This window comes from Sphaeramia orbicularis, chromosome 1 (assembly GCF_902148855.1).
Source record: "Sphaeramia orbicularis chromosome 1, fSphaOr1.1, whole genome shotgun sequence".
Lineage (NCBI taxonomy): Eukaryota > Metazoa > Chordata > Actinopteri > Kurtiformes > Apogonidae > Sphaeramia > Sphaeramia orbicularis.
The window spans coordinates 37,392,110-37,407,265 of NC_043957.1; the positions used below are offsets into that span (position 1 = coordinate 37,392,110).

Below are 15,156 nucleotides of genomic sequence, written 5' to 3' on the forward strand. Positions count from 1 at the left end.
CACCAAACCCAGCTGGGATTTTTCTGTCAGGTCAGGTGCAAATAACTAAACCACACTACCACAATCTTATCTAGATAACGTACATCTGACTGTATCCTTATCAGTGCAAAACCTAAACACCATTAAGGCAATTTGAGTCATAAAAGAAAAAAAGAAAAAAGAAAAAAAAAAGAAATAAGAGAGGCAGCTGAAATTAAGGACTAGTTGGAGTCAAATTAGTAAGCAGCAACAATAAATAAATATCTATAACACCATATAAATTACCTAATATACATTTCATCATATGCTATGTGTCAGTGTTAGCTAGTGAGATCAATCACTCATTTATTTATGCAGTTTTTGTCTTCCTGTTTGCCTGTTTAAAAATGAGTTTTAAAAAAAATCTGAATATGAAATTACCCTGGCCACATTAGCGTGTTGGCTAGACAATGACATAAAAATGCATTTCTCTAAAAATTAAGGAACATATTTCTCTCTCTAGAAAGGTACAAATAAACTTACCAGCGGCTAAGTAGATAAAGTATCTCCGTCCTCTTTACTGTACCATCTGTGACACTTGAGCCGCAGTCAACAGTGTACCCCACAGACCACGCCCACAATCACAAATCGACCAATAGCAGAGCGTAAAAAAACTTAACAACCAATCAACTTCTTCCTCCATGTAGGTTTTTTTTTATTATTATTTTATTTACTCACAGGTGTTTATATTCTCTACCTCTAGATATCGTCACCTTCCCAAAATAATTGCCTGTGTCATTTTTTGACAACAATGGCTTTTTTTTGTCCAAATGATCAAATTCGTCTGATTATGTCTTTTGTCTTTAATGAAAAATCTGAATAAACATCATTTTTGTCAACAGATGACAGGTTACAGTTTTAGGAAGGTGACGATATATGGATTAAAATAAAAGAGAATGAAAAAGAATGTGAGATATTTTAGACAGTCATAGTCTGAGTCCAGTTTTTTATTTGTGTTCATTTGTCTGACCATACTTGATGGAAAAGGGCAGTGACAGGCTTCAAACGTATTTATAGGGTCTAATATGGGACATTTTTTGTATTTCGATCTTCTGTAGAACATTACAATGTTAGGCATGGCAATGTAATAATAATAATAATAATAATAATAATAATAATAATAATAATAATAATGCATGATGTAAAGCTTAAATGTCCCACATTAGGATAATTCACCCTACATGAAATCACTCATTGTCAGGTGACAATGTATAGCAAAAATATTACAAGAACAAAAAGGAGACAGTGAAATAAAATATTGTTTTGCTGCACAGACCTATACAAAGTGCAAAAAACATCTGTTATTTATTTGTTTATAAAGAAAAATGTGCGTGTGAATGTATTTTAGCACCATAAAAAATATGTTTTCCACATGTGCCTTGGCTTAAGGAGTAAAATCATTAAAACTTTGGCATGATCAAAAATCTGCTTCCACACAAGACATCAAGACATAATGAAAACACAGCCCTCTGCTGGTCAGAGGTATACCTGCAGTCACTTCCAGTCTGTCAACAGTAAAGCGCATTTGTGAAGATTTACAAAATCCATTTTATGTAAAATTATATTATTAAGGTCAATATTTTATACACCTAATATTTACATTATCTACAAATGTCCAAAAATGTATAGTGCCCATTTTGAAACACAGTATTATCTGACATTCAGGAAAAGTCAAGCATAAAGACACCAAAACACAAGCTTCTTTATCCATGTTCCTGTAGGTCCAAAGAAGGGAATAATTATAAGGATTATAAGAGGCTTCCCAGGATATTAGATTTCACACCCAAATTAAGACCCAGTCTGTCTTTACAGTACGTATTTCTTGCTACTGTGAATGAAATCTATCTGTATATTCATGTTGTTTGGACAAAATACATTCTTTTTCAGTTCTTTGCCAACAGTACGAAACTATTTTTTCTACACTGAAAACTAAACTCAAAACCATAGTTTCTCCTCTTCATAAGTTTCATAGGTAATTTGGAGCCTTCCAGGTCTGTAGGTCCTTGAATATGTAAAGGCTAGTCATTAAAGATGTTCTGTATGTTTCAGACAGTATTATTGTCCTGGCTTTTGGGTAGTCTGGTAGAAATAAAACAAAAACTCAGTTTCCTCCACAGTCATCCTCTGCAGTGTCTCTCCATTACACAGAGTTTATGAGTCTCCATCCAAACTGACCGGAGATCAGCTGTCTCAGGGAAGAGCCCCACTGAACGTGACAATAGGCAGGCAGAGAAGGGAACAGAAAGTTGGATGGAGAGGCTGGATTTGGGCTGAGGTCTGAGGTTTTCTGAGTCTCCAGTCAGTAGAGCTGTCAGTTTTAAAGCACACTGATATTTCACATCTGTGAGGAACAAAATGAGACACATGGGTTGATAATTAATAACACTTACAAAACATGACCTAAATGTGTTAGCAATAATTTCTAAAACCCTTTGAAGATGTTTGTTAGTTGGTTACAAAACTATTTTGCTGACAAAGTTAACAGATTAACAGTTATCAGCACTTGACCTAAATACTTGTAGTTTTTCAAATATGTCAACATCAGTTCTTCTCAGTGTTCCCATGTGTTTATCTAAACTCCGCACCTGGTGACACTCTGTAGGATCTTCTTCTCATCCTGGTCTAGACACACAGCAAATGTGTTTCCAGCACCAGTGATCTGCACCTTGTCCACCTTCACCTCTGTTACACTCAGCTGCTGCAAAGGGAGGAAACAATGCAAAAAAAAAGAAAAACGCTTTTGTAAATTATGAAGACACATTTTTGTGAAAATAAATATGTAGGTCTTGTAGATGTTTATTTGAAATCTATCTTCACTGTTATGGTTGAATTGTGTTGCGAGGCCTTGTTTTTGTCACTGTATTGTAGAAAGAGCCCTGAGTACTTAAATAGGTTTACATTTTGCTGAGGTGTGTATAGACTTTATAGGGCAAAGCTCCAGCTAATCAAGGTTAATTCTGTTGAGCAAACAGTATTGTTATCAAAACACAAACAGAACGAAAGAGTTGTGCGCCTTGAACATATTGTGGCTTTTTGTTCCATCAGCCTGTCAGTTTGAAACTCTTTGTTCTCACCTGTGAAATGAGAAACTGAGTACTGATGAGTGCTATCGAGTATATGCTGCTGCAGTGCTTTATTTAGAACCACAAACCACCGAGACACGCTGATGTAAAGTAAAACTCACCTGATTGTAGCCCTTCTTGCCTTTTCCGTTCTGTCTCTTCAAGACCTCAGTCATTGTGATCTGCAGGCACTCCATCTTAGAGTCTGACAGATATTAATTTAGTAAAATTACCATCATCAGATCTAAACATCAAAAGGTATTTCGTTCAACATCACTCAAAGCAACATTTTAAATAAAACCCGACTACTATCTGAGATTAGTAATGGCAATAATCAAAGCTGTTTAACTGAAATCAAAGACTAAAAATATAAGTAATTATTATTTAGATGATCTTAAAATCTTGACATATCTATTTGTACTCTAAGCTTTGAACAATCCATTCACATAAATTATCACATTAAGCGTACCAAGCTCCTCTGGATTCTTGCATGCTTTGGTTAAATTCACTGAAGTACAGACTTTTGTTTCTCTTTTCCACTGGTTTCTCCCACTAATGACCACCTAAATGAGAGGAAAAGGAAGATAAGTTGAATATGAACATCAACATCCTAACAGTAATTTCAGTCTAAGAGCGAGAATTGTGTTTTTTTGTCATAATAAAAACACAGAGCCATGAAAGGTAAGGTACAGTTAGACAAAGTAGAGCTAATTCTGCTATAACAACAAAGAACAAGCTTAGTGCTCATAATAAAAAAAAAAAAAAAAAAAAAAAACCCTGCATGTGTTCAGTTTGTCACGTCCTAAGGGAAGGGTGAAAATGTGGTGATAAATGAAACAATTCAGATTTAGGGGAATAACCAGGTTCCCTGCATTGTATTAAAAACTAGGGTGGGGGTTTAAAGGTGTTTTTTTGTTTTTTTTGTTTTTTTTCAGAAGACTTATTTACTGATCATGTAATGTGTTTCTGAAAGACATGATCAAACTCCATCTTTACCCTGTTGTACACCATCTCCAACATTAAAGGCACTGCTTCTCTGTCACCGTCGATGCCAAAACGTTTACTGGCAGCACCTTCATTAAGACATAAATATACAAACATCAGTGATCCATGTGAGAACAGAGAGGCAATAATAAATTCTGGAGTGGTGATTAAAAAAAAACAAAACAAAAAAAAAACCACAAAATATACCAAGTCAAGCAAAATAGTTTTACAGAGAAGTCATTATAGACAATTTGGACTTGAAATTACAACAGCTAGGCTACCACATGAGCATATTATGTATGGTGAGTAATTGAAACAGCACAGAGTCACTTCCCCAGAAACATGAAGCATAAACAGATTTTCCTGAATTTTGACTCGTCTAATGAAATTAAAAATCAGAAGTGCAAGTGGTGGTGACAAGTGAAACCTGAAAAGAAGAAGTACACTGAGTCATTACATAGAAATAGCAGATGTTCCTCTACCATAAATTTAGTCCAGCCTTAACCTCATAATAACTGATGATGCATTCCGCTGCATGGAAAATGTGGAGGATTTGTTGTATTGTGGTACAGTTGCTAGGATATGTGCATGTGTTGGTGTGTATGTCAGACTTACCCATAGCCTTGATGGCTCGTGTTCCTGCGGTGTGACCCAACTCCAGCGAGTGGACGAACACCTCCGTCCTCCTCTCGCCTCCAGCCAGTGTCAGCTACAATAACAAAGACCCTCAGTCACTCACTGTGTTTTACAAATTATTACTAAGGGACCTAAATGTGTGCAATGTGGTAAAGTCTTTAACATACACTGAAGGGACAAGTTTGCCTTTTCATCAGAATGGCCTTTGTTTTACTATTAAATTCTAAAAGGTTCATTTTCAACCCAAACTACCATTTTTTCCTATATGTAACCAACTGATTTTAGCACTGAAGCATGGCCGATGTCCAAAAACTCATAATCTGTAGTATCTAAAACAATCTGCTTGATAGAACTTCCTACAGTTTTCAAAAAAATTCAAACTTCTATCAGTCTTTGATGTGACCTGTGTCTTCATGTACAAATATGTTCACTTAACTCATGTTCCTCCCAAAGTTTTCCAGAACTTCTTTATGTTGTCTTCTGTTATTCACAATCATCCCACAAGATATTCAAACAAATTTTATCTTCGGTACTGCCAAACTTCTGACAGTCAGTATTCTCTAAAATACCGTGGATCACATCTTTGGAATAATCTACGCCCGTAACGTCAATCAACATCTTCTTTATCATTATTTAAAAAGCATCTGAAAAGGATTTATGAAAAAATGTAAGGCTGTATATCATTTGATTAGTATTTGATGATTTGTAATTTGATTTGTATTTTTATTGTTTTTACTTTAGTTTATTATTCCACTTATATCGTATTTTTAACATTATTTCTTTTTTCTCTTTTTTTTTTTCTTCCTGTATTCATATAACCCTTTTTGGCTTCTATCCTCTCCTGCACAATGATGTTACTTGTTTGAATGTTGTTGTTGTTTTTTGATTTTTCTCTTGCAGTTTTATAATGTGCAAATAAATAAAATAAAGCTGTTCCGACTGCCTATATGATAGACAGGAATGTGGCTGTAGATGGAAATGCGTCTCACCTCAGCCTGGTAGAGCTGGATCAGTGCTGGCCGGGCGGCATAGCGGCAGTAGTACAGAATCAAATCAGCCAAAATGGGCAAACGCTGCTCATACGAACTATCATATGACTCTGACTCTGTCTTTGAGGTTTGCTGAGGGAGAATGGAACACGGTTAGTGCACTAGTTCACTGGTTAGTATGTAACACTGAAGGGCAGTTGTACGATAAACATCCTAGTATTAGCTTTGCATTTAGCTTTGGTAGTGTGATATAAAAGTTAGATCAGACTTGTACCTGGCAAACAACATTGGCGGGCAGGTTAAGCAGACTCAGGGTGTTTCTTTCGTACCAAGGGTCGAGCATTCCAAGAAGATGAGCAATGTCATTAGTGCTGTCTCCTATGCTCATGAGTTTAGGATCCTGATTGAGCAAAAGCAAGAGGAAACACAACGCACACAAGAATCTTCATTTAGATGCATGTTGTCTGTCACAGTCTAGCTTTCTGTACTTCAAAAAACTGCACAGCTTAGCTCGGCAATAACACTGGAAGTAGGATTTCATAAATAAAGCATTGTTCAATGTCTATAAATGAGGCACAGGTATTGTTTTGCTTACATTACTTAGGGTTACTCCTTTCTGAGTTCCAGTTTGAGCTACAAGAGATGGAGATGGAGATGTCACATGTCCAAAACCTGTTGTTGAATCTCTCTTTACAGGCACAAAGTAAAACTGAAGCTTGAAGGTCCGGGTGAGACGTGGACATGCACTCTCCCTCCTCTTCAGACTGTTGTAGGCCCGGGCCACCTTTCCTGCAACGTGGTCAGCACCAAACACCACCACCCTCAGTATAGTGTTTTTACTGTCCTCATCACTGCTGAGAATGGGCCTCCTTCGAAAGCAAACATGCCTCAGGGCCTGACTTTGTGGATTTAGTCGGGGCTCGGGACTACGTAAGTGAACTTGCTGTGGTAGGGAATTGGAGCGTTTCTCTCTCACCACTAAAAGGTCTTTTGATTCAGTGTTTCCTAAGCTTTTAGCCCGGGATAGTAACCGAGGACTCTTAGGTTTAATGAAGAGCCGGTAAATGTGTTGGCTTAGCCGAGCTGAGGCTTTGTTGAAAGACTTGGGTGAACCTTTTTCAACAACAGGAGAGGAGCAGATATAGTCATCAAAATCATCAAAGTAGTCGCTGTCAACCCCAGAGGTGACAGAGTGCAGAGATGCAGCACATGACTCGGAAGCTACAGATATGGTGGAGAACATCGAGTCCTTGGAGGCAGTGGACACTGACGAGATAGTGGAGAAAGTAGAGGCACGAGGGTTGGCACTAAAATCGTCAGGAATGATGGACATTAAAGGCAGTCCCACATTGTCTCTGTCCTCTTCCTCTTCCTCATCCTCCACTTCTTTCTCAGTTCTTGCCTCATTCTCCTCCTCCTCATCATCATCATCATCAATGTCTCCTTCCTCTTCCTCAGCCTCCCCATTAGTGGTCAAGTCATCCGGTTCATGCTCCAAAAGACTGTTAAGAATATCTGCAGAAAGTCAAATCAGCAATTATTAATCAATCCCATCCTCAAAATGGAAGGATTTCTATTTATTGTGATACTTTAGTCAACAATAACATTTGAGTGTACAGCAAAACAATAAAAATCAAATTTACTCTTAAAATAAATCAAGAATGTCATGTATTAGAAATATAATTTGTATAATGGTATATAAGTGAGGAGAGAAAACTGTTTTCTGATTGGGATTTATCAGCTCAGAACCAAAGGTCATCATCGCTGGATGCACTGAACATACAGAATATTTTACCAAAGTTATCTTTTTCCCAGTGAAACATGTAACACTTGGCTGTGGGTAGCGGTAGCGTCTGTAGCATTCCTAAGATGGGTAAAGAAAAAAAACAGGCAAAATAATCATATAACAGCAGAACAGTAAACAAAGACATCATATGGCCTACTGTGGACATGTCTTCTAGGTTTTAAGACCTGCCTTCTTACCGTCAGACTTCCTTCCACTGGATGCGGGGATTCTCATCATCTCCCTTAGACCCTCCAGACCCTGGATAACATGACTGCGGCCCTTCACAGGGTCACTCATGGAAGCTGCAGTCTCTAAGATATCACTGACTGTAGAGAAGATCTTACTCAGCTCATTCACACTTTTGGCCTGAAAGGAGGATTCGTGACACATGTATGTTTCAGTAAATCATAACACACTTTTTCAAGATTTGCTTCAACTGTCAGCATGGATGCAGGACTACAATAAATCTTCTTATGATAAATTTGTATTGTATTTGATGAACTTGTATTAACCCTTTCATGCATAGTGGTCACCACAGTGGACAGCTATTCTACAGTTGTTCTCTTATATATCCATGGATTTTATTGTTTTAGTTCCATATCAGCCAACACAGTGGACACCTGTGCATCATCCCATACATTGTAATTCATACCATTACAGTAACTATGCTGTTTTTGATAAAACCTGATCTGCATTAACATGTTTGAGTGTAAATCAATTGCTTGTTATTGTTAATAGACTGTAATTAACCATTTTTCTTAAACAAAAAGGGTTTTTTTTGCATATTATCTCCATAAAGTAAGTAATAACTAATATTAGAGTATGTTAAAATGTGACAAAACACCAGATTAGCAGCATTTAAAAAAAATTATTTCATAGTTTTCACACAGTGTATCAGTAAATACATGTTTCTTTGCTTCAAAAATTAAATGCATGATGTTCAGCTGAGTGGATATTTTTGCAACTCCATGAAAAATAGGTTCATAAAAATTTTTTCGATTGCATTGTTTTTTTCATGCCGAAAGAGGAATAAAAACACTCAGGAAAAATCACTTGATTAGGGTTGAAAAACGGTATTCAAAATCTCTCTGAAGGGACATTTTAGAGACAATTTGACCCACATTTTTTATTTTTAAATTAATTTTTGCTTTAGTTGGACCATAAGGGATGATCCAAAACAAGGAGCTACTTTATATTGAAATAAATGTTGGAATGGCAATCAATTAAAGTTCGCTTTCTGACTGGACATTACTGCGTTTTTGCCCATTAAGGTTCTCATAATTTATGCATGAAAGGGTTAAAATGTATCAACTGTTAATAATAAATGCACAAAGACAGGATGTATTTTTGACTTATAGCAGGGGTGTCAATCTCATTTTCGTTCAGGGGCCACATTCAGCCCAATATGATCTCAAGTGAGCTGGACTAGTAAAATAATAACAATAAAAACAGTAAAGTTACATATGAAAATGTTTACATCTACAAAGTATCCTTTGAGAAATGCGAATGATGAGAACAATATTATGCCTCAGCTTATCATCTATACATGTGCATTACAACGTACAGATCACAGTGGATCTACAAATGCACAAAACACTTAGTAACAGATATAATATTGTTCAACTTGCACTTATTTCTCTTAAGACTTTTCATGTTCATATTTGTTCAGGTTATTCCAATTTTCTGTGAAAGGATACTTTATAAATGTAAACAGTTTTATGTAACATGTGAAGAGAAAAACTTGGAGTGGTCATTATAGGTTTCAGTGGCGGCTTTACCTGCCGGCACCCACTCAGCCAGTGATTGAGTGAATCACACAAAGTTGTCAAACATAGGCCTATACCTCTATTGCACAGGTGTCAAACATGCGACCCAGGGGCCAAAACCAGCCCACCAAGGGGTCCAATGCGAGCTGTGGGAAGAATTTCTGAAATGCAATATTTACACTGAAGTTATTAACCATCAATGATGTTAAAATCATTTCAGGTCAATTCAATCTAAAGTGGGTGAGACCAGTAAAATACTATCATAAAAACCTATAAATAAAGAAAACCATAAATTTCTCTCTTGGTTTTAGAGTGAAAAGGTAAAGTTACACAAATATTTACATTTACAGACTAACCTTTTACAAAAAATGTGAACAACCTGAAATGTCTTAGAGAAGCATGTGAAATTTTACAACATTCTGCTTTTTCTAAATGTTTTGTTTATTTGTCGATCCACTGTGATCTGTAAGCTGTGATGTACATGTGTAAATGATCAACTACAGCATAATATTCTTAAGACTGCACTTATTTTTCTTAAGAATTTTCAGGTTCATATTTGTTCGTGTTATGTTCTAGTACAGTTCGTAGATGTGAGCGTCTTCATTACAGAATTTGACTTTTTTTCACTCAAACATATAAGACAAAACTTTGGAGTTGATATTATTATTCAGTTCTTATCCTATTTTTTAGATTATTTTACTGGTCCGGCCCACTTTATATCATATTAGTCTGTATGTGGCCCCTGAACTAAAATGAGTTTGACACCCCTGCTCTATTGTATCCTGTTGTTTCTAATTTTAAATTATTTGGAATGCAATGGAAGTCAATGTCATAACTGTGGACAACCTTATTAAAGCCAACTCTTTGCTTTAGTTCTAAAAGTGGTCACATTAGTGAGGTTAAAATGCATTCATTTTATTAGTGTATGGACCTCACCATTCTCAAGGATCCGCCTCTGGGTTTTTATACCGTTATTTTACCAGTTTGACCCACTTGAGATCAGATTTGACTGTATGTGGCTCCTTAATTGTATCTTCAATGTAATTTTTGCATTTCACAGATTCATCCCACCTGCCAGATTGGACCCTTCAGTGGTCTGGTTTTGGCCTATAGGCCGTGTATTTGACACCCTTGCGTATAGGTTTCCTGTTAGCCACACATCTATAAGTACTGTTCTGAACACACACCTGCAGAGCTCTGTGGATGCTGAGTAGAGGATACTTGGTCCCTAGTGTGGACTGAAAGGCGTGTTTGATCAGAGTGATGTAGGTCTCTCTCTGTGAGTGTGCAATGCGACTGAGCTGCTCTGCCACAGACAGAAAGTCAGCAGGCACCTCACCAGGGTTCATTAAGAGAACAGTCCTGTAAGACAGATGTCAACAAATTCACATGGGAGAAGAGACCAGCAGGATGTTTCATTTGGTTTTGGTGGGTGCAGAGGTAATGAAAAGGGACTTTCCAACTCACAAAATGAGTACTACTGTACAACATAGGTCACTTAATGAGGGCTGTGTTTTATGCTTTAAAACTAAGGCGTCAGATCAGATTAGCCGACAGTGAACCGATGACATGTATTAAAAAAACTACCCTTTGTAACAAGAAAGCAGAAGGTGACATGTAAGAATAACGCAAATAAAAATAGACTGTCACTGTCATTTCATTTGAAGCTCTTGAGAAAGACAAAAGACGCTTACTGTTGCACCAAACTCACACACATACACACACACACACACACACACACACACACACACACACACATCTGATCAAGCATGAAGAATATAACAGTGGGTTCTTACATGGTCTTAGAAGACTGGCTAGGATCATTCAGGCCCTGCTCTTCTCTTACCAGTCTCTGAAAGGATATCCCTGTGACAAAATCAAAATAATTACATTTAATGTACTGTACTTCAGTTAGTTGAAGTTCTTCTAACTTCACTGGTGACCAAAATACCGTGTGTAAATTATTTTACAGTAACTGTATTATAGATAATCAAAGGTTCTCATGGTCACTGAGCTCAGTTGCTTAACACATAACCTGTTAAATCTACAAATAATGTAATTTCACAGTAGCAGTACACAATGTTCCTGTCTGAAAGCTAGTTGTCACTACAACTATACATTCATGTTGAACATAGTGTTTATACATCCTCTTTTTTTAACAGGTTTTTCCTAATGTCTGTGCACAATTCACACATTGCACTTTCTGTTTGTTGTGCAAGATATAGCTCCTGCTGAGTTTTCCCAGTAAAAGGGATTATTTGGGAGAAGTTTTTAGGACACAGCGAGCTGTATATAATCTATTCTAATGAAAACTAAAATGTTACATCTAAAACCTCAGTATCAACATCTTTAAGTGTGATTATGTACAACACATTTTTGCACTGATTTAGGTGTTGCGTTAAAAAGACCATCAAAGACTTAGTTTAACATAGGTTCATTCAGTTACTTCATGTGTGTTCATTCAGTCCATTGTTTATCTCATAGCACTTCCTTTGACCCTTCTTGGAACTATAAAATCTAGGTGTTCTGGTGCAACTTCTGCTTTTTCTTTTGTAAATGTTAAAGGTACATCCGCTTTCAAAAAATATATCAGTGTGATCAGTATGAAGAAGTGTCCAGTTCTTGTCATATTCCTAACAGTGCTGTTTTGGATGCTGGTATACTTATCTGTGCAAGAAGTGTTTTAAGATATTTCATCATGCACTTCTTTAAGTAGCCACAAGAGGGAGAAAATCACAAGAGATTGAAAGCAACTGTGACTGGTGAAAGGCTTTAACAGTATCAAATCCTATATCTTTACCTGGGGCCTTGATCTCCAGCTGTAGTGTGGAGAGGAGATTTTTACACACACTGCAGTAAGGCTCGGGCCAGGTGAGAAAGTAACGGAACACCTCAATAGCTTCCTCTAGTAGTTCTGTATCCGGAGGGCAGTACGGTGTCTGCAACCAAAGCACATAAAACCTGTGTTAAAGGAGCTTACTGAGGAAGAAGAAGCTTTACAGATCATTGCTGATTTTTTTTTTTTTTTTTTTTTGTCTGATGGATAATCAGGTTATGCATTGATACAGAACTTCAAGCTCTGTGATCCTTCTAGACAATCAAAGCCAACTTGTAGCTGTAAAAATGAATTATGTTTGCTACCATTGACCACACACTGTGTTTTGTGTTTTTGTTTAATTGTTTCCTGTTTTTTGTAAAGGAACAGCACAGATACTGGAATTGCCTTATTCCATGCCTGAAACTGCAAATCAGTCAGAGTGGTTTACATCACATTCAATGTCACTTTTTTTGTGTTTGCTAACTTTTGTCACACTTACACCCGCAGTCACAGCGGTCTGAAGTGAGGAACTTGCAGACCTTTTGGCTTGAGGTTGCTCTTACACATCTGAAACTTTCTGAATAGTACTGAGAGGTTATGAAGGGTTGAAAGACTCAAAACATTTATTTATTTATTTATTTATTTTACCTGAAGGAGTGTGGAGGAGAACATGATAGCGAGTGGAGCCACTAGTTCATATTGACACTGTTCCTGGACCTGAATTCACACAATAACAAAGACAAAAAACAGGGAATTAGGATAAACAATCAGTAGCTGCTGTCTTACAACACTAATGCTACGTTTACACAAGGCTGTGTATTTTTTGAATATTTCCCCCTCTTCGTTTAAAAAAAAAAAAAAAAAAACCTAGTGCAATCATGACTGTTTTCAGAAAAATCTGCGTTTACAGGCCCAGTAGAGCATGCCAGGCCTGTAGATGGCAGTGTGGTGAGATGATCCAAAACCATTAACCAATCAGAATCCTGAAAAGAATCACAAGGACACATTACTTCCGCCTGAGCCTATGGAGATGTAGTTTTCCTGGTTCCGGGTCCAAACAAATCTGGGATGTGTAACCAAGATAATACAAATGGATGAACCGGTGACTTTTTTTTTTTTTTTTTTTTTTTTAACAATCAATTCAATCAATCAACAACAGTCAACTTTTTTTTTAAACAATTTTCTGATCTGTCTGAGTGGATGAAAAAGGGTTTGAACTCTGCTGAGTCGAACGGTGTTACTTCTGTAGTTGTTAACAGCTGCGGTCTGTTTTTCGATCATGTTTTGTCTTTCGCTCATGAAAACTACTAAATGGAAATTATTACTTCAATTACCTTCCACTGACCTGGACAGAACAGATAAAGGACTGATAAACAAAATATGAAGTATGACGATGTGGAAACACCTCATGAAAGCCTCATTTTATATTTATTTTAAGTAAATATAAAAAGATCCTTTTTAGCAGATGTTTTGGGCGTTAATTAGCTAAGATGCTAATGTTCGCTAGCACCAAACTTCTTTATTTTCTCATTTAATACTTGTAACCTCACTTATCAGCTCCTTCCTCTACACCAGCAGTGTCAAACTCACTTTAGTTCAAGGGCCACATTCTTCCCAATATAATCTCAAGTGGGCAGGACCAATAAAATAATAACAGTGAAAAAAGTATAATTACATTATGATAATGTTTACATCTACAAAGTTTCCTTAAAAATCTGAATAACATGAACAACTTCAAATGTCTTAAGAAAAGCAAGTGCAATTTTAACAATATTCTGCCTCAGTTTATCTGTTTATCATTTACACGTGTGTTACAACTTACATTACAATTACAAACACACAAAACAAATAGTATCAGGTACGATACTGGTACAATTGCATTTACTTCTCTTAAGACATTTCAGGTTGTTCATATTTGTTCAGGTTATTCACATTTTTTGTAAAATGATAATTTGTTAATGTAAACATTTTCATGTAATCTTACTTTTTTCACTAAAACAAAGATAAAATCTGCAGTTGTCATTATTTTTAAGTTTTTATAATACTATTTTACTAATCTGAGCCATTTGAGATCTGTATGTGGAACCTGAATTAAAATGATTTTTACATCATTGATTGCTAATATCTTCAGTGTAATTTTTGCATTTCCCTATTTCATCCCCGGGGCCGGATTGGACCCTTTGGCGGGCCAGATTTGGTCCCCAGGCTACATGTTTGATGCCTGTGCTCTATACTGTGCCATCACAGGTGAAGTGGTAGAATATTTCCTTCGAAAAACTGTGAAGTCTGTTCTAGAATCTCCATTTTGTATTTCTGTTTACACACAAATGTGAAAACGGAGATTTGCTGAAATCTCCAATTTGGCTGGAGTTTTTAGAAACCTTTGTTTTCGGTGTGCATGCCTGTCATTGTCATGTAAATGATAGGCATAAATGCAGAGAAAAATTTCCGTTTTCCAAAATACCCGGCTACTTGTAAACGTAGCATATGACACTGTCAAACAACATCATTTTTTTTCTCATCCACCAGGACCTTTGACTTTTACTGTCTCACTCTCACCTCTTTGGTTTTTCTAATGATCTGTTGTAGAAGGATGAGGAAGTTCTCCGGGTCCCTCTTCACAAGCTCCTCCAGACTCCAACGGTTCATCGACTGACCCGCTGAGCACATCAACACTGAAATGCGGCACACAAAGATTTATGAAGGTACATCCACAAGAGAGAGTCGTTCATTCTGAAAAAGCCAATCCCTTTGGTTAAACACAACAATAGAAAACTACACTTCTAGTCAAAGCATCAGAAATAAAACAATTTCTGCTTAAAGCTTAAAGAGGACTGTTAGTTTTAATTCATTATGATGATGGAAGATAATTTGAAAGAAAATAATAACTCAGACATACATACAATTAATGGTTTCGTGCTGTTGGTTTCAATACTTGTGTGAAATCAAAAGTGTAAAATCACATCATCATTCATTATGGCAGGAGCAGAAATTATGTGAACAAATATGTATTGAAATGCACTAAATAGGCCATATAAAAAAATTTTTAAAAAAAAACCTCTTGGTTTGCGTTTTGAAAGAGAACACAGACCAACTT

The 15,156-nt window shown here is 36.5% G+C and overlaps 2 protein-coding genes across 4 annotated transcripts in view; both read right to left on the minus strand.

The window, feature by feature from the left end:
- The window catches only part of pik3r6 (phosphoinositide-3-kinase regulatory subunit 6), a 30,046-nt gene extending 29,509 nt beyond the window's left edge, over positions 1-537 (minus strand). Inside the window, exon 1 of the mRNA XM_030137076.1 lies at positions 502-537. The gene's annotated coding sequence lies outside the window, so the exon portion shown is untranslated. The remainder of the gene's footprint in view (positions 1-501) is intronic.
- A 153-nt stretch (positions 538-690) lies between these two features.
- The window catches only part of pik3r5 (phosphoinositide-3-kinase, regulatory subunit 5), a 31,436-nt gene continuing 16,970 nt past the window's right edge, over positions 691-15,156 (minus strand). Inside the window, exons 2-17 of one of the 3 annotated variants that reach the window (XM_030137038.1) lie at positions 14,619-14,734; positions 12,708-12,776; positions 12,042-12,180; positions 11,038-11,107; positions 10,429-10,603; positions 7,673-7,841; positions 7,485-7,553; positions 6,285-7,204; positions 5,964-6,089; positions 5,690-5,821; positions 4,680-4,773; positions 4,077-4,153; positions 3,550-3,643; positions 3,203-3,285; positions 2,604-2,716; positions 691-2,359 (exon numbers count right to left, since the gene is read on the minus strand). In XM_030137038.1, the coding sequence (XP_029992898.1) occupies positions 2,209-2,359; positions 2,604-2,716; positions 3,203-3,285; positions 3,550-3,643; positions 4,077-4,153; positions 4,680-4,773; positions 5,690-5,821; positions 5,964-6,089; positions 6,285-7,204; positions 7,485-7,553; positions 7,673-7,841; positions 10,429-10,603; positions 11,038-11,107; positions 12,042-12,180; positions 12,708-12,776; positions 14,619-14,734 (2,597 nt within the window). In that variant the 3' untranslated portion in view covers positions 691-2,208. The remainder of the gene's footprint in view (positions 2,360-2,603; positions 2,717-3,202; positions 3,286-3,549; positions 3,644-4,076; positions 4,154-4,679; positions 4,774-5,689; positions 5,822-5,963; positions 6,090-6,284; positions 7,205-7,484; positions 7,554-7,672; positions 7,842-10,428; positions 10,604-11,037; positions 11,108-12,041; positions 12,181-12,707; positions 12,777-14,618; positions 14,735-15,156) is intronic. The other 2 variants (XM_030137031.1, XM_030137022.1) reach the window with 2 other exon arrangements.